At 40.4% G+C, this 23,585-nt stretch overlaps 1 protein-coding gene across 1 annotated transcript in view; it reads left to right on the plus strand.

Annotated features, from left to right (window-relative positions):
* Positions 1–23,585, plus strand: part of LOC126369212 (sodium-independent sulfate anion transporter-like) — a 33,457-nt gene that overhangs the window by 7,309 nt on the left and 2,563 nt on the right. Inside the window, exons 2-9 of the mRNA XM_050013522.1 lie at positions 13,960–14,145; positions 16,876–17,006; positions 17,265–17,400; positions 19,819–19,946; positions 21,021–21,113; positions 21,930–22,152; positions 22,471–22,635; positions 23,274–23,461. Coding sequence (XP_049869479.1) covers positions 13,960–14,145; positions 16,876–17,006; positions 17,265–17,400; positions 19,819–19,946; positions 21,021–21,113; positions 21,930–22,152; positions 22,471–22,635; positions 23,274–23,461 — 1,250 coding nt within the window. The remainder of the gene's footprint in view (positions 1–13,959; positions 14,146–16,875; positions 17,007–17,264; positions 17,401–19,818; positions 19,947–21,020; positions 21,114–21,929; positions 22,153–22,470; positions 22,636–23,273; positions 23,462–23,585) is intronic.

Below are 23,585 nucleotides of genomic sequence, written 5' to 3' on the forward strand. Positions count from 1 at the left end.
CTATTTAGCAAATATATTTTGTGCTACAGTTTCAGAATAAATAATACCTACACGTTAAATCTGAAAGGTCCGCCTGTGCAGTCATCACACTGTATTCGCAATCAAATATTTAATCGGTTCACGCTCAATTTATCTCAGTAAACTAAGTTGATATGAATATTGTCATTAGTTGCTTAACATCCTGCTCACTTCCCTGTCATTACTGTCATTACATCGGCTGTGTGTGTTTACGTCAACACAAATAATATTTCATATATTCAGGGGCAATGTTACTTATTATTTTCACAACACGTTATCAAACTATATTTCTAAGTCCTACAGTCACGTGGCGTGGCATAGTTTCACGCATTTTGCTTGTTTTATCGCGTGACCGCGATACACTTAACCTATCCGAAAGAAAAATAGTAAATTAATATTGTCATAAAAACGTGGTAAAGGTCCAACTAATTATGTCATTTTTTTTATTAATGAGTAGAAAAGAACCGCTGTGAAATTTGGACTTTGAAAATGCCCACCGCGCCGCTGCGCAATGGATAATGGAAAACTTTAAAAAATTTATACTAATATTGTAAAAATTAAAGTCACAACAATCATTATAAAAAAAAAATTATATATCATAACATAGTTTTACGCAGTAGCATGCAGAGGTGTAAGTATATACACCCAATCCTACCAGCTATGATTAAGTCCCATGTAATGGGTGGCAAGCCTATCTATGTTCCAAACATGAATTCAAACTCATAAAGTAAATTAGTAAATATTTATTCATTAAATCGTGTAAAAATGAGGAGAAAAAGTGACCTCTCCTGTTGTCCACCACTCGCTCGTCGTAACACACTGACTGGCTCACGGCCGACGTCGCAGACAGTTTTTACCAAACGAGAAAAACTAGACGACAATATAAATCAATTACATTAGAAAGATTGACCTCTTTTCACTGCTTGAAATTGCAACGAGACCAGAAAACGTTTTATAATGTCAAACTTGTTGTGTACGCCGGCCTAAGATTGCTTTTGAAACTGACTTACATGTCTATTGCGAACACTAGATTGTTTCTGAACACTAGTTTGCCGAAACATTACAAAGCGTTATAGAAATGTAGGTTTAAGTATTCAAATAAAAAACACACTTTAAATTATGCATTGCATTGTGGGACCTTGAACCCGCCATAAAAAAAAACTAAATACAAAAACGAGTTACTAGTTAGTTGCGACAGAAATTACTGCATGTGTTTAACAGGTCTGAACGTTAGTGATGTAATCGAAGGGACCCACGTAGCACCCGGCCCTTTTTATATCGTGAAAAACAATAATCGGATTGTAAATACGTACATATATTTGATGCCTTTTTCTAATGTGACTTATTGCACGCTTGCCACCGGCACCGTCGGCATTAACTACTTGGCCGGATAAATGGAGAGCGCTGAGGACTCTCACCTGGTACAAAACTAAGACAAGAGGCCTGAGGATGCCCCAGTCGTCGGCGCGTACTTTGGCTCAGGGCGTCTGTGAGGATTATATTTCAGAGACTTAATCAACACTATTGGGCCGATAACAATAAGCGCTGAATGTAGGGTCATTTTATGCCGAAGTCTAAAAGTTATATGGTTGTAAAGAAACGTGTCTTCTATATGTAGCCGCAGCCGCTATGGCCTGCCCCGTTTTGACGTTAGTGTATACTATGTAGGCAGATAGATAGCGATTGAGTAAAAGTTGATCGGCACCTTCATGTTTTTCTATCTGTCAATTTCCTGAGCTGTTGGAGACTAATTAGTTTTTTGCGTCGCTAATTGCGAGCTCAAGGCAGCCAGCCGAGTGAGCCTTCCTACTGATCGAGCGTTTTTTTTTATTTTTTTGTTTGGAACCCACGAGAAGAGTTAACTCATATCTGGGGGGAGAAAAAATACAATTAAGACGTTTTATTGACATCCCGAAATAGTCTTTTAACTAATGTGTTCGATAGGATCCCCAAATGTAGGTACGCAACTTCACTATCGCCTACTCCACTATCTTGTATCTTTTTGTTTACGGATTATGCTCACTTAGAAACTTTTCCGACTGTCTCTATGAACGCGCAAATCTTGAGAGCCGCTAAACATTATTTAGCTATGTTTGTGTAACTTTCACTAGTTGAATAAGATTTAGATATAACTATGGTTCTATTCCGTATAGAAACTGAACAATAATAGAAAAAGAAGCGAGCGAAGGCGGGCGCAGTCGCTAGACAAATAGTAACACACTTGAAGGCGTTGATCTCCCAGCCATTCATCTCCTGTCCTTGATGTCAATCAAAGCTATAAAATATATTACAAATTAATTACAACTGATTACAAACCTCTGACTCACGGATGTTGCGATGCAAGTATTATTCTATCTTCAGTTGAATCGTGGATTGTTTTCCTTTTCTACTGCCGTGACGATAAATACTTTCTTTTACTTATCTATAGATGACGCGACTATTAAACATAACCAGGTTTATGGTGGATAATTTCTAGAACTTCGGCTATTGTTTTGCGAATCATTGAACGAATTTAATATCATCAATGCTTTATAAACTACCAATTATAATCCACTTTGATTGTCCTCCGATCATAACTTTCTGTGGTTTTAAAAATATAGCCACTTAATTACCACATACTTAGTACCCAATTTGTATTTAATTAGGTAATGTGGGTGTTTGCATATAAACAGGTGTAGTGATAATGACGCTACTAACAATAATGCGGACGACGCGGACGCAGAAATTTATGACGAGGCAATATCAATAGTGCGGTGTGACCACAGTATAAACAATAATAGTTGGTAATGTGCCGTTCTATACGTAGTATTATTCCTTGTTCTATGGCTCTGCTCTGGCTGTAATATTTTAAAAGTATGATGACCACTGCCATACCACAGCCACAGCCGACGACATCTGAGCACAGCGCGGTGTTGCACGAGCTATTGTTGTTTACTGGATGGTGTCGCGTTACGTGCACGCTCCGCCGGGTCACCGCAGCCGCTCCCCGTGACCAGCACCACCCATACATCACTGTCATTATTCGCAACATTCGTTATAGGTACAGTCATGAGCAATATCATGTACCCACTTTAGGACCCTGTCGCACTATCATATTTGACATTTAATGAGACTTACATTTTAATTTGTCAAAAAAGTTAATGTGACATGGTTTCGAAGTGTATACATATTAGTACTCGTGGCCGTACCTCCGTCATCGTCATTTGATATCCTCGTCATATCGTTGACGCATTTAATTCAAAGATTTTTTTATTTATACAGTTTTAGTAAGTATATTTTATTCCAATATTTCAAGATGATTCCGTGCTTCGGAGGGCACGTTAAGCAGTTGGTCCTAGCTATTAGCCGTAAAAACACCTCCATCAACTCGCAGTGGAACAGCGTGGTGGAATATGCTCCATACCCTCCGGCTGATTGAGGGTAGGCCTGTGCCCAATAGCGGAACGTATATAGGCTGTTAATGTATTTCAAAGCACTTATTTAATAAAATATTGGAACAAATATACTACAATTCCAATAATACTACAAGTCTATAAATGTTTCATAATCCGGTTTAGACTGCTGAATATATTGTTAGAGAATTTGTCTCCCTCGAATGTATCCTGGTAAACATGAGCGCTCATTGATGTCTTTTATAAGGCGGTTTCGTCTGAAGGGAAACTCGTTACAGAAATGCCATGAAGTTAATAGGAAGATTTTTTGTTGGTCACCGTGGTCGACAATTATCCTTAATTAGCGCTTATCGCTATCGTTTCAGTAGGGTCTATTAATTATTATTTCAAATAATATAATCCTCTCAGAGGTTCGCGACTGGCCACCCTTAGGGGGGGGGGGGGGGGTCTTAAGTTTTTTACCGGGTGAGAGCCCTCAGCGATCCCCATTTGTCCGGCCAAGTAGTTAATGCCATATGTAGTTAATTTTCAGTTAATTTGTAGTTAATTTTAAATAATTAATTTACTAAGTTAATTTCATAATGTCGAATTGAAACAACGTGCATGTTCCGCAATGTTTAAAGTTCGAGCAATGTCTGAACTGTTGGTTCAATAAGGTTTCACGGGAAACTGTCAGCACTGGGTATTCGCATAAAACATTATATGATGTTGTCGTGCACCCGACTACGTAGAATTGTCCACCAACCCGCAGTGGCAGTTGTAAATCGTCGCCTTAATGTGAAAATCACGTATTAAGCGCCTTATTCAAAAATCCCTTTCTCATGTGGTTTTCTTCAACAAAACCGCGATTTATTTCAAATCATAATTTCATTCTGGATAAAAATTTAGACACACAAAGTACCTGGATAGAAACTAGCGTGTCTATTGCGAGGTTTTGTTAACAAAAATCGCATATGAATGTGATTTTAAAACGAGTAATGTAAAAGTGCGTGGTTTCCACTATAAATCGGCGATACAGATATTTTTTTTTAGCTGTAAGTGAACCAACAGCCGTCAGTAAGAAGACAACTTGCGGATATTCTTTGTGTTGACGTCATCATAGAAGATGGCTTTCTATTTACACGCGCGGCTCCCACGCGGTATTGTGTGCCGGCGACAGAGTCCGCGGACCATCAGGTTACTTATAAATATATTTATATATATACTGGTGCTAATTCCTGCAAACGCCATCTAATTTTAAGTTATACCTGGCATTTTCTCATCCGTTGAAAAAGAAAGGGACATCCACAGGCATAAAATTTATGCAACACACGTCAATTTTAAGCAGAAATCTAAAACAACCGTGTAAAAATTTTACCTCGGCCAATAACCCGACAGAGTTAAGTAGACAGCATGTGAAACGGATTGCATACCAGGGAGACGCCTATTTTATTCGCCCGGGTTATTCATGCGTTTTAAAATGAACTTGTTGACAATCATCCGTCCCTTTCCTTTTCGGCGGATAAGAAAATTACGGATATAACTTAAAGTAAAGTTGCCGTGTCTGCAGGAATCGGGGCCAATATGTATGTTATTTGCTTAACTGGAGCTATTGATATCACGTGATTTCCAGGATTTGTGCCCGGTTAATGGAAATAATGACTTAAACATAGCTGGCGAGAAGTGAGTCTATATACTATACGCCTCGCCTACCGTACCTATTTTGTGGACTTAGCGTGCTAGTAAAAGTGTGCACCGACGAACTGGTCAGGTATCCGTACTCAGGCAAAGATACGATACAATGCGTTTGTAAATGCAGTATGTAAGTGTTGTTATACTAAGTAAATAGTACGATATTCGCATCGGATGTCGCCTGGTGTCGTCGGGCCTCTACTCTGGTTTCATGTACATTATGCGCTCGTGCCACGTGTTAACGCTGTTGTCAAGGAAGTAGCTATGGGAGCTAGATCGTGTTACAACGACACAAGTCATACGTTACGCATCACTCGCGTCTCAGATCTTTACTGGTCGATGTATGTAAACAAAGTATCTTATTAGCTTGACCTGTCCCACTGCGAATACATCGCAAACAAAGCAACCTGACACAGATGACTGTTTTGTATGAAAACGTCTTCATATCCGCTCATCTTTCTATGTTGTTTGATTTTCTATTCAACTATTTTTTATCTAGTATTTGTGACCGTAATATAAATTATATTTCATGCTTTTTAGACACGACTTATTGTAGATTTTCCGCGTATGGCATTAACTACTTGGCCGGGCAAATGGTGACCGTTCTCATCCGGGCCAAATTTTAAAACATAATGCGTTATTCAACATCCATGCTTTTCATGTTTGAGTCATAGATAATTGATATCACGTGGTTACTGTCAATAGGCTCGTCCCCTATTACGTGGGGCTTAAACATAGCTGGTGAGGAGCGGGTGTATACTTGGGGTACACTATACACCTCTGCCTACCCCTTAGAGGATAGCTTACATTATTTTCCTTAACTCGTGTGTTTTATAAAGAATCGTTGTCAAATCTCAGCTGATCTATTGTGAAACAATCTATGAACAATACTTAGAATGTTTTTATACACGGCGGTCCGCCAACGCGGGAAGCAAAACACACATCTGTGTTTCCGGAGTAATACCACAGCCCGGACACTCTATACAAAAATCCTGTGCGTGCGAGCGAGATGCAAGACCGACAGTCCGCGCGCGGTCCCATATTCCTTAAATAAACTAAAATAACCCCATCGAAAGGGGTGAGGTAAATCAAGCTCGCTCCAAGCTCATATCGGTGCGGGGCGGAGAATGTCCCTTCTAAACATCAAAAAGTTGCGAGGAGTGGAAATCTGTTATTCAAGTCCTACATCCCAACAGGGGATAAAAGAATTAGAAGAAGAAGAATACGCTACATCTCACAACTATTGTGTTTTTGCCCAACGAATTGTGGTTAGTAAGGAAAGTGATTCAACTTTTGACCTCCGAATAATTATGTCCCGGAACTATTCCATGATAGTAGTGTAGCATAAACAAGTTGTACTCGTATTATCTGATGTAGCATTTACCGTTATCGATCTGGATCTTCGTGAACTGATTTTATTTTAGAACCATAATTCTTACTTAGACAGGCCGGACACGAACAACAGCTCGACAGTAAGATTTTAAAATGTTGTAAGTTATTTTATGCCACGTCCCTGTTAATCATTACGACCATCGATTGGTCTTTGTTCTTCGCTCTTTGCCCGAGGTTAGTCATACGTAATGTTCTCGTCAAAATTGACAATTGGCTGCAATATTTCGTGTAAATATGATTCTTCAAAGGCTAATCTCTTGTTCTCTTGTATTATTTAAATATTATCCTACCAGTTTTGTTAGCATCCTTAATATTCTAGTTTTCCTTCAAATTCATAAATCTAAACGATTTATCTTCAATGTCACTATGATTCTAGACCTGAGCTACCTTGTGTCTGTGAGTTATTGGACAAGATATTTTTTTTTGTTAGAACTGACAATATACAGTCCACAATATTACATATTCATCCTTCATATCTTTTGGCTCTGTATATTCAAATAGGAAATGTAATATTATGTAGGTTATGTGTTATTTGGACCTGATATAAGAAGTTTTGTATTAATATTTATGACATGGAAAAGGCCACGGGAAGTGTATCTGAATACTGAGCGGTCCGCACTGGATACGGTCCGATCAGTGGTCAGTGGAGGGGCACATGTGATGTATAGTATGCTCACACTGGCATACAGCGAGGAGCTAATACACTGTCAATTGCAGCGCCGCTTCCTGCAGGCACGAGCGCGGCACGTGGACGAGCGATCGGCAAATTATACTTCTTTAATTTCACGAGGAACGCTCTGCCGCGCTCGCCTGTACATCCTTGTTGATGACAATTGGTTGACAGCATATGGCCCGATCTCATAGACAACAAAGGACGAAAATCGGCAAAAGCCGATCAGATCTAATTAACAGATCTGAGGTGTTCATATAACTCAATTTCTTTCTTGACACATACAAACCCTGTCTTGATTTGATTCTGATAGAAACTAACGCCAGCCCAGGCAAATCCAGAAAATGATTAAATCGAAATAAGGTAGGTACTTAATAGATCTAGGCAGGAACCTAACCTAGCAGTCCACTCGAAAACAAAGAGCTCTAAATACAAAGAGTTAATCCCAATGAAGGCCCAAAATGAACGCGTCGTATATTTCTAGGAAAACTTCACGTTACTGTAGCAGTTTACTGGTATAACTACATTACAACTAAACAACAAAGCGTATTCATCACCGTCCCTACTGGACCGCTGGACTGCTGGATCATTGGTCCGCTGGAGCGCTAGAGCAAGACAATCAGGTGTCAGGTTTCGTCGCGCCATTCTCAGCGACAGCCGTGACGGCATTGTGGCATTGTGGGCTAGCCAGAAACAATGTGTTTACCAACACCCCGGATACGAGAAGTCACTGCCAACATCCTGCGCTTATTTTTCGCAACTTGTGAAATAGCAGCGCGTTTCACATTTGTAGTATTTTTATATCTCTATAAACAAACAAAATAGATAACAATCATAAAAAAGAATATTCGTAATTTTCCGCTACAATTTTCCACAGTAAGTATCAGTCGCTGACCTGTGACCTCCTGATGTCGTCCGATAATTTTCCGACACAATGCTTCCTTCCATCTCAATTTGTTTACTCGTATTGCAGAAAGCATTGAACTTTGGAGTTTAACACAAAAAATGTAAGTAGATAAGTATTTTCTTACCTACTTTCTTACTTTTTAATACTTTCTTAGTATACCTACACTAAATTGTAGAGATATATATTCTCAGGCGCCAATAATTTCTTTTGTATCGCAATAATCTAATTGTGATGGTTTCTCCTTCGGGGTTGATGATAAAATGTTCGATTAACGATTTATAATCGCGAGCATGTCATAGGAGTCATTAGGATTCACGTCAACGCCAATGCCGAGAATGGATACGAGTTTTATTCTGACCACTGAGTATTTAAGTGCTATGGTCATCATCGTGTTAACTGGAGTCCTCGATCAAGAGATCGCCTTTCGTTTAAATAACATCTGAGCAGGTGAAATAAACAATAGACGCCAGGATGTCCACTTAGCAGCTTCCTCCGTCCTCAAATTCCGAATACATATATATTATGTTTACCGTCGTATTTCTCTCCAATTTTCCACGACCACTCCCATAGAAAGCCGCTTCGACTCCGGCGCAAGTCCGCGACAACACCCGAATGACTAATGCCTCCACTTTCGCTATGTTAATCTCAGTAGGACGCCGCTTGCAATTAATGTTGGTCAAGATACCGATTGAAGATCTGCTAGACATCTGCATTGGTTTTCCTTATTTACGAGAATTTTGTAAACATCATTCATGTGCTTATAAATAATTAAACTGCCTTGCCAAAGGATAAATTGTCGCCTTGAATTCTTTCTTGAAATTAATGTTTTTTTTTTATTGGATCTCTGAATTAATCTTAACCGAAAACGATTCTCAAATAGAAATCATTCCATTTTCATATATTTAATTGTTTTCGAGGAGCATTTAAATTAATCCCTGCGAAAACGGTGGTGATGTAAGATCTGGTCGGTTTTCACCACATTTGTCGTGCTGTAGTTGCGTGTGCGCACCAGACACGCCAGCCTCGCCCTGCAAACGAGGCATCCGCAGGCAGTGCCTTAAGTGCCTACTTTCCCGCGACTTCGGCGATAAAAACAGTCGCCAAGGATTTGTCTTTAATTACGAACCCCACACGCAAAGCTTTTTCATACTTAGAATCGCAAATGATGCAATTCTTAAACATGAATGATTCAATCAAGCATTCATCGCTTACACCGATTACACTCGGGTCACACGAACGGATAGCGATTGTACTGAACAGCAAGCAACAAAAGTATGGGGGTTTTGACATGAAATTCATATTGTTTTGTTTCACATAAATTCATACATAAACTCACGCCTATTTCCCGGCAATTAATCCTACTTTCATGCTTCTTCTGCCATACCCAACATTCACTACCGTACTTCAGCTTGTCTTGTTTTCATGAAGAAATTAACACTTGTATCGGTACTACGAGTACAAAAGTAATCATAACATTGTAGCTTGTGTCGCAAATAAAAATATCAACGGATCGTTGTCGCAAAAGGCGCCAAGATGTAGGTGCTACTGTGCTACTATCTGTGATGTATGTGAGTTATGCTAATTTTTGTACAGTAAACAGCGTGAGTGTGCAGCCAGCGCCGACGCATGTTTAAGAAAGGCCGCATGTTGACACAAGTGTCGCAGCTGTCAGTATGACGCGCGACAGTGACATGTGTTTGACGTTCGATCAACATTCATGTGACAATGAATACCCTCTTCGAGCTTCCGTATGACTTCTGAAATCGCGCGACGAACAGTGCCCCGCGGCCACGGCGCTGCCAGTGTCGCTACGAGTACTTGTCTATTAATCCATTAAAATCCGCGGGACTTCTGTCGCGGCGCGGACTCTACATTTTTAGACATTTGCGAAGTTTATAGGGACATCATTCCAGAACGGCCTCTCATTGTCTCTTTTCGTCATTAACCATATTTTGAGACGGAACCACAATGTATCGAAACGGATTTTTCTTCTAAACGTTTTACACCTTGCTAGCTTTTAAATTTATAGTTGTTTTTGCAGAATAAAATCTCTATTCTTATATTTAGGATTTCGTACTAAACACTACTAAATTTCGTATTGAATCCTCGTGAAACATAACTAAATCACTTAAATGAATGACTGCAAATTAAATAAATCTTTTACATAACATCACGCCTGTGTCCGAGAAGGGGTACGCAAAGATGTATAGTATACACACCCACTCCTCGCCAGGTATGTTTATTCTACGAATCTCATATTATGAGAATCTAATATTATGCGAATAAAGGTTTAAAGTCCCGTGTGGGTTATTACCTATTGGGAGCGAGTCTATCAATTATCTAAACTATCCAAACAAATCTTTCTCTTATCGAAACTACCTCCACAAATGATTTCATATTTTGAGATATCTTATTAATTTATTTAGCCGCGGTACCGGAACTGCTGTGTTCGTCAATATTATTTTGGAAACCAATATTAAGGATTTGCGTCAATCAGAGTAAATAGAGAGTGACAATAAGAGTGTAAACATACACTCTGGTCTGTATTTTCACCTCGGCCGTGTCTGTGACGCTAGTATTGTGCTTCTGCAATATGTCAATATTTAAACGCCTGCCAAAATTACCCCCAAATTCGACAAATCTGGGAAAAGCTCCACCGACAAGAGCCTAGCTGTTAAATTAAGAAGAAAATAGAGGTATCGTACCGCATACAAGAAGACTATAGCGCACCTCGTATCTGGTCTAAACATTCGCACTTATAATCACTCCTCGCGTCTTGTTCATGTTAGTGTCACCTTGAAATAGTTAATCAGTAAGTACGTTTTATCTGATTTGTGTAAATTCAAATCAAAATAACTGTCTTGATGCGGTATACATATGTGATCGAGTTGCTTGCATGCTGCATAGTAGATACGGTGCTCCGGCGCGGACCGGTAGTATCCGGCAGAAAGCGGGGCTCTATACACCCGGCGCCCGGCGCTAATCGCCGGATGACGGGCAGCCGGCTGTACACGGTCATTGTTCTTGTCTATCACTATATTGACCCTTTTGTGGATGAGTTTGCGACGGCTTCATTCCTGCATCTGTTTACAACGAGTGTGTTCATGACATTACCGCGTGACATTTTAACCACAGAGCCTTCACAGATGTTCTTCATGAATTTATTTATAACATTTCATTAAGTACCTATTCTTGCAATGAAGTTATTTAAATTATATTATTAAATTACATCATACCTAATTAATATCGTCTGCTAACCGTTCCGAGTACTATTTTCTGTTATTTATTCAGCCTATTATATGTATATACAGATAAATTCATACTATTGTGTTGAACGTGATCCCGTGTTCACAGGGTCGGCTGACGAATATAATTAATCTGTCAGGTTGGAAAGTCCGATCCGACATAATCATAATTAAGAAACTTAAGTCGTCTGCCTTACAATCTCCGCCACCCATAATATTTTCAGCGCACGCATCCGTTTGTTTGTTTAGTCTATCTATACGATGTTAGTTTGTTTGTCTGTCGCGGGCTGCTGGCCAGTCGCCCGAGTGAGGTCGAGTGCGCTCAAACACGGAACAGACGTGTGGCGGCCGCGTGGGCAAATACTGATGACCACCAAATGACTGAAAGTTCATAGAAATGAGCCGCACCAACGTTTACTTAAGCTGACACGATAATTCGCACTGTAACGAAACCTCCCTACTTAGACACTCAAGGATATTAACGTAACGGTTCTCTATTTTTACTCATATTTTATGTAATAATTTACCATGGCATACTGTTACTAGTCCTATTGTTAGTTACGCATAGTATTAATTTGTCATAACTTTTTAAGCATAATTTTGTAACTCATTACTACTATAAGCATAATAATTAACGACAATATTGATATATAAGCTTAATTATAATTATAAGCATAAAAACTATACTCCGAATAAGAAAAGTTTCGGCACAACTTTGAACATTTTCTAAACTTACTTTTTCCTTGGCTGCATTTGATTTATACCAACAAATATTAGTCCAAAAATAAATTATACCTAACAAACCAGTATTCCTAGATGTTATTATGGGAAAGTACTATTATGCAAAAAAACGTTATGCAAAAAGGATTAATGATAATTAAAATTATGACAGAAACATTTATGCATTTTGATGAAGATTCCCCACGCCCCACGTTGGGCGCCAGTGCGGCACGGTGGCTGGAGGTGGAGGCCTGGAGTCCCGACGTGCCAACAAAGTAGTACGACAGGAGTAGGTAGTGATAGTAGTAAAACGGGAGGGATGATATTAGACAGCTAAATTAATTAATTGTATAACAATATTTTACGTTTATTTTTTTTTAAAGAACGCCTAGGGCCCTGTGCCGAGGTTTTTCTTGCAGCTTCTTTTTCCCGGCTATACAGGTTGTGAGAAGCTGCAGTAGTTTTAGGCGAATGAGACGTTCGTTATGTAAAAATTGACTATACAAAATGTAACTATGTTACCTACTGAATAAAGATATTTTTGAATTTGAATTTGGAGTCGAACAGTTTATTAATTGGCACTTCACAAACAGGAACTTAACGATAATAATATAGAATACAATATAAATAAAATAAGATGCAATGGACACGTAGATCACAGTTAAAGACAGCGGACACGGCCACAGTTAAGCAACATAGATGTTACTCTTATCAAGGCCGCGGATGTAATGCGTTAGAGCAGAATAAAAGTAATTTGGAAAGGAATGAGAATATCGAAATATAAAATGATTGGCGGTAAAAAGGAGAAGCCAGTATGTGCAGTATTTGCACTTACAATAGTTCTAAATTTTCTGCTCTTTCAAACATTTCTTACTTTATTCACGTGACTTGTTGTAGATTTGCCGCAAATGGCATTAACTACTTGGCCGGACAAATGGGGAGCGCTGAGATCTCTCACCCGGTAATATCTCGTATAAAATGTGTGGAAAATACTGAAATGTTCGGTATTTATCTGATTCATCTTTGCAATTACGAGTAATTATAAATTGTAATACAATGCAATATTACATGTGTACAATATACCTAAACAATGAAATAAAAACAACAACACCAATCACGTTTAGTTCTAATGATTTATTATTAGATATGTTACAATGTGAAACGCAATATTTAAGCATTAACATAGAATAAGGAATAATACTACGTACTTACTATTAATCTGTAGGTGTGTATTGTATACCTAGTTGACAAGGTATATTTAGTTTTTTACAAGTTAGCAATATCGGCTAAAGTCGTGTGTCGACACAAATGGAGCTCAAAATGAATGACGATGTATTTATATTAAAATATGATAACAAGTTGAATTAACGTAACAATTCCGTATTCGTGTTATGTAATTAAATAAGTGGGCCGTGTAACGACAACATAGCCCTCGGTGTTTACATCAATTTGTGCAACTGAAGTTACGTACTTAGTTTGGAAAGGTTGGAAGAAAATACAACTAGGTAAAATCCAACGTTTCTGTTGATGTTATGTGGTTGATCGAGAAATAAGCACTATAAAAAATATTACATTATGACGATAAAGCAAAAACGTGCGTGACTATCATGTGAGTAGTGGATTATGTTGAAGATTTTATGCGCGACCGCAGCTGATATTATGTTTTACCCTTGATGTATGAGATATGTTAAGAAGAACGTTACTTGCCTTTGCCTTTGCGTTGAATATTCAAACGTTCATGATTATTTTTCTACGTAATGTATTGTACACACGTGCGTTAAGCCGCTAGTCCCAGCTACTACCAGCCCAAACACCTCCATCTACTCATACTGGAGCAGCATACCTCCTTCAATTATTTAGAGGAGGTCTGTGCCAAGCAGTGTACTCTTTTCTCTCCTGGGCTGCATTACAAAAACTAATATTAACAGGGTGTTTCCCTTCCAGACACAAACGGTATCTACCCGGGCAGTGAGCTCCCGGGCAAGGGCGAGGAGGGGGGCGGGTGGCGGCGCGACGCAGCCCGGCGCGCGCGCGCCTGCTGCTCCGCCAAGACACTCCTGCGCAGGGTGCCTATACTCAGCTGGCTGCCTCAGTACTCGCTGCGCAGTGGGCTCGCTGACATCATCGCAGGTATACATAACACACAAACCTCACGCCTATCATGTAATCCCATCTGACACTATGTTACAGTATGGCTGACGACAATAAATGTAATCGCAATACACTCGCCAATATCCTACGAAGTCTTCAGAACAGTTTTAAAACCGGATATACAAGTCAAAAAAAGGATATTATAATTAGAGATGGGCCCGGTGACCGGGTACCCGGCAAAAGTAGGATCCGGTGCATCACTAATTATAATTATACTAATGTCACGATGAAGATGGAAAAGGTCGTGAAGCTGAGATACCTACACCTTAATCCCAATTACAAAAACGTGTAGCTTGTAGATTATAAATTAATACATTGTTTGAGGTTTACGCGGTTAATATCATAATTGAAACACATTATACCGAGTTCTTACCGCGTATCAGGGAGTCTCATATCCCTGATTAACATGGTAAGAACCCGGTATTATGTGTTTTAATTATTATAAATGAATATTAATTATTTCTCGATAATTCCAAGCATAGTAAGCTATGTACATTACTAGAAACATGTATTACGGAGGTGGTCGCGATGTGACGCTCCACCGAGTTTAATTTCTTCATTCGCGTATAACATCGGAAATATGTCGCGCTGCGAGATTATTAGATTATTGAAAACATTGTACCAATCTGAGACTACGCTGTTCCGTTACATTGATTCCGTTAGTCTATAAAACCGTTTTTTTATATCTTTACCTGCCTGTCAGCTCGCATCTGTGCACCGGTGTCCATACTTGTGTACAAAGGAGTATCACGAACTATGCTCTGTGTGGCTAATTTATTTATGAAGGGCGTCCTAATAAAAACAATGGCCAAATTATAAACATTTGCTGAAATTTGCATAATTAATCACAATCATTATTAAGCGATAACGCTATGCAATTAAATGAAACAATTGCATGAATATTCCTAATATAAGTACTTAATTACTTTTATAAAACCTAAGGCCGATTAGAATATTGGTAGTAAGGTATATCAGGTAAAAGTTGTACAAGGTAGAATCTGGACTACATACTGAGGTCGTTGAACTGTTTATATCGAAAGTTAATGTTCAAGTACTAACTATATTGCCGCGAGTGATTTCAGCGATAGCTGATACCTATTGAAACTCCCGCGCAAGGACTAGTTAACAAAGCGGGTGCAGCGCGCGCTCAGGCGTGAAATTGCCAGCGCCGCCGGCGCAGACGTGCCTAGATGTGTCATTACAACACTGCAAAGAAAAATGCATCATTATTGCACACATTTCGATTTACTAGTCCTCATATCACGATGCAATCACAAAGTATAATTTTGTCAAGAATTTTCCTGAATAGTTCGATAGAAGTGTCGCCTCATGCCTATAACCTGTATGACAAGACGAAATATACCGATATTTTCTCATACTCGGTATTGTTCTAGGAATCCAATAAATTAAACTAAGTACTACTTGTATTGGTGGCCAAAGTAAGCACTAAGCTTTTACCTCAGCGCTTAACATTTGAAGACCACATACTGACCAGAAGGCGATGCGACCGTAAACCGATTAGGCCAACAGGCAACAGTTAGTAGGCAATAAAAGTAAGCATCTTCTATCGTGTGTCCCACTGGAATTCAAACCCCAGACCATCGCATAGTGAACCTAACGCTCAACCACTGAACCACGGAGGCCGTTAAATGAAAAAAAGTGATGGTAAAACATGATACCACATGGAACACATTATACTACATGGAATGCAATAAATAATTGAGAATTGAATTGAATTGATATAAATTATCCGGACATTAATAACATGACGTGCAGCTAAGACCTCCTGACCGCCTGGTCGCCGGCTTTCCTTGCCATTGTCCACATTTCATTTATCTGTGTCAGTGTCTTTGTCTCGGCCACGTCGAGGTCTGAGCTCTCCACTAATTCCTTTATTAATTACTAATATTAGCAAATTATCTCACTGGCAATAAAGAAGTTTTCCGTCTTCAATCAGATGTGAACTGATTCCAAGTATTACTTGATACCTCATTTGTAATTATTGTGTTGCGTGCACAATAATTTATTAGGTGTATGTATTCTTACTTGTCGTATACTTTATATAAGTATATGTATGTACATATAGTTTATCTATCAACTAATTTGACTTCATTATCTGTCTCATAAAAATGACAACCTGGCATTGTCCCTACGGAATGCCTCATCGTTATTTGAAGTGAAGCATTTACCACTTGGCCGGACAAATGGAGAGCGCTGAGTTCTCGTACGGTGAGGGCTCGCCACGTACTATAGTGAAAAACAACCGCACTGGTACAAACAAACACTCCTCATTTCGTCTTCAAATCGAATATATTTCATCCTTTAACCTACATGATTAAACTAATTCATAATTCATTTATTCGCCTTAAAATGGTAGGTACAGTTTGCAGATGGTGGTTTACTCTAATAGGGGAGGCTCCTTTCGTAATCTTAGGAAAAAGTATGTCCAGAAATCGCAAATCGGGAACAGTCGTTTGCGTAGTGTTCTAGTATGCGCGCAAAGACAGAAGCAACCTCTCAACCTAAACTCTCTGTTCTTACTACTACTCCTAGCCTACACCATCCCACTGCAGGGCACAGGCCGAGAAAAAGATGGCGTGGCGAGTTGGATGAATACTTGACATCTTGAAAACCCATCTCTGTTCCTAGTGGAATAATATTGTGAATACTTATTGAAGTCAGCTTGAAACGTAAGTATGTGTGTTGCAGGAGTGACGGTGGGCCTGACAGTGATCCCGCAGGCGATCGCGTACGCGGGCGTGGCGGGGCTGCCGCCGCAGTACGGCCTGTACTCCTCCTTCATGGCGTGCTTCGTGTACACCGTGTTCGGCTCAGTCAAGGTCGGTGATAACAATGTCCAGGACGCACGTCTCCGAGGACTCTAAAGATCATATGGGCATTGTCAAGAAGAGCTAATAAGATTGCCCGCAGATTTGCTCTCTGTGCATGTTCATCAATAATTCTGCCAAACCTACTACTACTACATGCTACATGAGCAGATAGCATGATGAAATATCGTCCAGCTTATTGTAAAAAAAATATCTTACTAACTATATGCCTGCTAAGATTTACCGATAAACACTGTTTTTAATTTGTAGGACTCCGCCATCGGCCCCACGGCCATCGCCGCCATCCTGACGCGGGAGAACCTGCACGGGCTCGGCCCTGAGTTCGCCGTGCTGCTCGCCTTCCTCTCCGGCTGTGTTGAACTCGTCATGGGCATCTTGCAGCTCGGTGAGTTTCGCACCTTATCTTTGCCAGCCTATTTAAACCCACTTCTGGGTCAATCATCATCCTGCACTATCCGGAAAGTAATGAGGTCGTCACATCATCTTTTACGGGGTCTGTTCTCGTCGTCAACCACCCGGTTCCGATCCATCAATCAATTTTATTTCAGCTTTTTGATCCCACTACAACTGTTTTAGAGCTACAATGTGACCTGACGCTCTATCCTCTCGCTACTGTTGTACGACCTTAATCCTTTTGATAATCATCTAATTCATTACGGTTTTTTCCTGGTCTCCGATGACGTGATAATCAGCTGCCATAATTATTATTACTTACAATTAATGTTTTGATTAACAAGATAGACTTCATATTATGTGACGTCTAACATCTTTAAAACAGACAATATTATGAACTATACTTAAGTCTAAAATAATTCTTAGATTTCTGTGTGATCCGTTGTTATACGATATCCAAGTAAAGTCATAACATCAGCAGACGACAACGGGTCACAAGAGTCTTTATTAAGTAGAGCTATGATGATTGATATTCTTGTATTTAAATCAGTTGTTCGACATCGTAAAAGCTTTCCTATTAGAAGTGGAACTAAATTATTTATTTCAGCCCAATGATATTCAGTATTGAAAATCTAAGTATGTAAAGTAAGCTGTACATCTTTTGAAATAAACATATTTTTTTTATTATAATATTATGTATTGTTACGGTTACCATATATCATTTATTTCCATACTATGAAAATTCAAGTGTTTTTCCACCTTGGTCGTTGGAACAACACTATTGTTATGTTACAATGATGCATCTTTCCGAAGCCGGTGTGACTTATCGTCATTGTTACATCTATTCCACTTCTATGATGATTGTTATCCGAACACTATTTGTATGTAAATCCTGCAGGTTCACGCTACATACTTAATTATTACAACTTCCTGAAAATACAGCAAGCGAGGATTGTTGCCTCGCAGCGGCTACATCTGAGAATAATGGCAGATATGCCAAGGTCGCATCTCACATGCCTGATGATTATGATTCAGCTACTTTTAGTTATATGATAAATAGATGTACATTGTTAGGGCAACAAGAGGCGCGTAAGGCTATTTGTTATAGCGAATTGACGGACTTTTACAATGCAGTGGAAAAATACCGGCTCTTGTAGAACAAGTTAGCAGTATAGGTATAAGTAGGTACTATAACATTTTGCATTTGATTGTTTTTATTTCGTAACACTCGTAGATTTCTCTAGGTGTCGCGTGCGCCGATTGCAAAATATTTTGGTTGCGCGCTTGACACAGGCGGTGACGACGGTTCATTTTTTAAGTTTATAGATTGATAAGTATGTTTAGTTTCAACTGACTCAGAGGACAAAATATTCGGCTGCCGCTTACTTAGTCCACATTTTTATGTCTTCCGGCGAACATCTTCAGGCTATTGTCTATGTCGCTCTTTTCAAATATTTACATTGAGTTCACTAGCGAGTTGATTGCTCCACGCGTGTCTATTGTATATACGTGGTTAGGTGCGTGAAGTATCCAGTCAAGTTCAGGGTTCGACTCCCGCGCCGGTCACGGTGAAGGCCGCTCACGGGTTCCGCTCCAGTGACGATGGCGTCACGCCGCAAAAAATACTCTCTCACCGAAAGTGCGATCTTGAAATAAATAGAATAGATAGTATTGTGAGGCGCCTGCGTCGAGCTACAGGAACTACAGGAAGTCCAACACACAGGCCGCCGCCCACTTCCTCCTGCTGAAGCCTCGCGTCATCAAAGAGTACGACCGCTGACGATTACAGACGATGATACTGTTCTTCGTGATTCCAGGAAGCGACGGCCATTGTTTATCACAACATTATCTCGTTCAGGTGCCAATTAACATCAACTGTGACGCGGAAATGAGACAGTCATTACGAGATACAGCACTCCTCGTCTGTCATTAAAGTTAACGAGAAACCAGCACTAATTCAGTGGCCAATGATTAGGTACTTACCTAATAAGATTAGAAATACATTTTTTGAGCCAAGGATTTTTAGGTTTTTCAGCTGCTGCTCCATTTTTTTGCTTAAATGTATCCATACAATACTGGCGATAACGACACCAACATATAATACATCTCTGTCTACCCCCTTCGGAAATACAGGCAAGATAATTATGTACTGCGTATTGAGACAAAAACACATGATATGGTATGAAGAGAGATTTAATTTTACTACAAACTCGCGTTGGACCACAATCTCACCGAGTGAGTGATGATATGCCTGAAGGTGGGACACGCTTACCTCACAAATGCCTGCTCTAGCCTCGAAATCTCCATTATGGCAAGTTCTAGTAATAAGTACCACTAATGTGACCACCACGAACGAGTGAAATTTTCTCCACGCATGTTGCCATATCCTGACGTAGCGTGCATGTTGCAGGGTTCCTGATCGACTTCATCAGCGGGCCGGTGTCGGTGGGGTTCACATCAGCAGCCGCCATCATCATCGCCACCACGCAGGTCAAGGACATCCTCGGACTCAGCTTCCCCGGGGGCAAGTTCCTACAGGTACATACACCTAACACTTTACCTATGTAGCCACCCTGTATCCGACCACTGGGTAATATTAGGTACGCCTCATCTCTTTCACGCGATTATCTTCGGGTATCGACGAACTTGACACACTACTTCGCTTCTTCCACTCTTATTCAAATCTTCATACCTACATGACATGTTCGCTAGTTTAGAGTAAGTACCTACCTAGATACTCCTAATACTTACTCTATTATTTATTGTCATAATTAGGTGACATTAACCTAATTTGAAGTATTTTCCATGTCCTATTCATTTCCATGCTATTTTATGGTAGAAAGGCATTTCAATAATTAGTTTCATGTTAGTTTTGTTGTTGTTAGCTTTCATGTTAGCTTTTTTCAATATTAATAATATATCATTTAAGTATTTTAAAGATAAGTACTTATAAAGAAGTTTAAGTGCTACAGTTTACTTATTGGCGTAGGTACCTCACATCGCCTGCGTGGCGGTCAGGCCAGTGTCTAAGTACTATTTGTCACTACTTATTTACCTACATTTTAAAACCATTAATCATAAAAACAGTTCAAATGATCTTCTGTACTTGATCGTAATTTAGTACTTAATGATTTGTTTCAATTACTGTGAGATTGTTTTCAATCAGTTTCAGGCAACTTTCCCTCGACCTCGCCCGACTATCATTCAGATAATTATCTGTTGTTACAGTTAACGATGTTTTTTATCCCGCACTTCTTTTAACGACGTAATCCACCGACAAAAAACGTTGCACATAACGTTAATAGACTTGTGTCTATGTAGGTATTCAGGCCTTTTATTCCTTGACAAGGGGCGTGTTTGTTTTCCTTTGTTACGATGTATGTCGAGACGTTCCGTTGTTTTTCTATTATGTCGATGACTGGAAAGTCAATTAGAATGGCACATGCATTGTAGCATACGTATGGCGTGGTATTCAAATGATTCATCTGTTAGAATTTATAAGTATACTTGTAGTGGTAGTGGGCTTTATTTTCCGCATTTAGGCACATGGTGTACTCTCCATGCTGCAATCCATAATGCATACTGATAATATAGCCTGTTGCGTGTGCGCAGGTGTGGACGGGCCTGTACGAGCACATCGGCGAGACGCGGCTGTGGGACACCGTGCTCGGCGTGACTTGCATCATAGTGCTGCTGCTGCTACGGGTAAGGCAGGGACTGTCACCAGTATTCAATATCACACCGCTATTTCTCCTGTCAAGGTTGCGGTAGACATTTGGGCTGTGAGATTTGAAAACCGACTTGTTGTAAGTATTTGGATGTATTCAGGCGCACCACCTACTATCGTGGGTATCGTATACCTGCGCGGGCGCCGGAGCGGCACTGATTGCACCGCCACAGATTTTATCTGCAGTAAACACATACATTATATACTTCTTGTAAACACTTCCGCCCATTACCACCTACGACAAGAAGACATAAGTACTTACTTAGTTACTTAGCGATATTTTGGAAACTTGTTGTTATTTTGTATATATCAATTGCTTATTTATTTTCAATATTTTATTGATATTATATTAAAGAATTGCAGGAGATAAACAGATATTTTTATTGACAAAATATTTAATGTTTTTACGTCTTTAAAAATTAAATGTTGCTGCGTTAGAATTACTTTTAGTTATTTATTTCTTGAGGAGCTCGGTGGCGTAGCGGTAAACGCGCTCGGTCTGCGATTGTTGAAGTAAAGCAACTTTCGCAGAGGCCGGTCATAGGATGGGTGACCACAAAAAAAAGTTTTCATCTCGAGCTCCTCCGTGCTTCGGAAGGCACGTTAAGCCGTTGGTCCCGGCTGCATTAGCAGTCGTTAATAACCATCAATCCGCACTGGGCCCGCGTGATGGTTTAAGGCCCGATCTCCATATCCATCCATAGGGAAGGCCCGTGCCCCAGCAGTGAATGGACGTTAATGGGCTGATGATGATGATGATTTATTTCTAACTTATCTTGTCCTTTCACTTGCAGAAAGTAAAGGACATCAAGGTGAGCGTGGAGGAGCCGCCACCGTCGGCGCAGTCGGCGCAGTCCGCGCAGCCGGCGGTGTCGGAGCGCGCGCGCAAGCTGCGTGGCTTCCTCGCGCAGGCGCTGTGGTTCCTCTCCACTACGAGAAACATCCTCGTGGTGCTAGTGTGCGCTGCCCTCGCGTACTACTTCGACACGCGGCAGCAGGCGCCCTTCGTGCTCACAGGTGAGGGATATTAGCCGCCTCAAGACTTTGTATCACAAGTGGTCGCATATTGTCAGCTGTTTACTGGTGGCTGCCGGCTCCGGGTAGCTGTTTATGTTATTTATGAGGGTTCGGGACGGGTTCGGTTAACACATCATGTTATATAAAATTTAAGTACTTCTAACTACTTCAAAATGCTCACATAGCTAAGTAATTGATTGTGTATCTTTCGAACATTCCTAGTCTTTGGATATGGAACTCCCCATATTTCTTTCTTAAATGCGTCTTAAATTTTGCGCATATTATTTGTGGTATGATACAATATCTTGTATATTCCAGGCGAGGTGAAGCCGGGCCTGCCGACGCTGTCGCCGCCGCCGTTCTCGGCCACGGTGGGCAACCACACGTACACGTTCATGGAGATGGCTTCGACCCTGGGATCCGCCATCTTCGTCGTGCCGCTGCTCTCTATACTAGAGAACATCGCGCTCGCTAAGGTCTTCTGTAAGTATTATCAGTCTTTGAAGAAATAGAAATATTGAACTAAAAATACTGAGCTAAGCAAAGAACCTGTAGATTAGCAATAAAATGGCAATTTTGTTACGCCAGTAACACGTAAGAAGATACGAGTATCTTATTCCATCACCCCGATTAGCTGCTTATCATCCCGGGCATTTGTTTCTATTCTTACATGTTGGACATTAATGGGCGATGGGTGAGTAACTGTCGCTGTGCTGTACGGTCACGAGCATTAATATGTATACACTTTGGTACCATGTCACATTAACTTTTTTGACAAATTGAACTGTAAGTCTCACTAAATGTCAAATATGTTAGTGCGACAGAGTCCTAAAGTGGGTACATTATATTGCTTATGACTGTACATATGTGAGTCACACAAAGAGTAAAGATTTAAATGGGTAGGTATCACACCCATCTTAGCATTTAGCATCAAAAGTGGCTGCAAGTTGTCTTCTGATTACTTGTGGCCACTAATGAAGGATTAGGTGGGCGTGTGAGTTTACCTCTTACGTTACATAATCTGTAAATAATATGAATTAATATTCGTTGGTACCTAACAGTATCAACTTAAAAACTATGTTACACACTATGAAGCTAATCCACAACGTTGGTCCCTGCAGCAGAGGGCAAGTACGTGGACGCGACGCAAGAGATGGTGGCGCTGGGGCTGTGCAACATCGCCTCGTCGCTGGTGGAGTCTATGCCGGTGTCGGGCGCGCTGTCCCGCGGCGCCGTCAACCACGCCAGCGGGGTCGCCTCCACCGCCGGCGGGCTCTACACCGGCGCGCTTGTACTGCTTTCGCTGCAGGTATTATTGATAACCGCAACCTGACACGGCCGGGTATCACTCGTGGCAGTCAAACACCCTAAGGAAGTCCAGCATACCTCTGAGATTACAGACGACCTCAGGGTACCCCGTCAGGCCGAGGGGC

Source organism: Pectinophora gossypiella, chromosome 8, assembly GCF_024362695.1.
Source record: "Pectinophora gossypiella chromosome 8, ilPecGoss1.1, whole genome shotgun sequence".
Classification (NCBI taxonomy): Eukaryota; Metazoa; Arthropoda; class Insecta; order Lepidoptera; family Gelechiidae; genus Pectinophora; species Pectinophora gossypiella.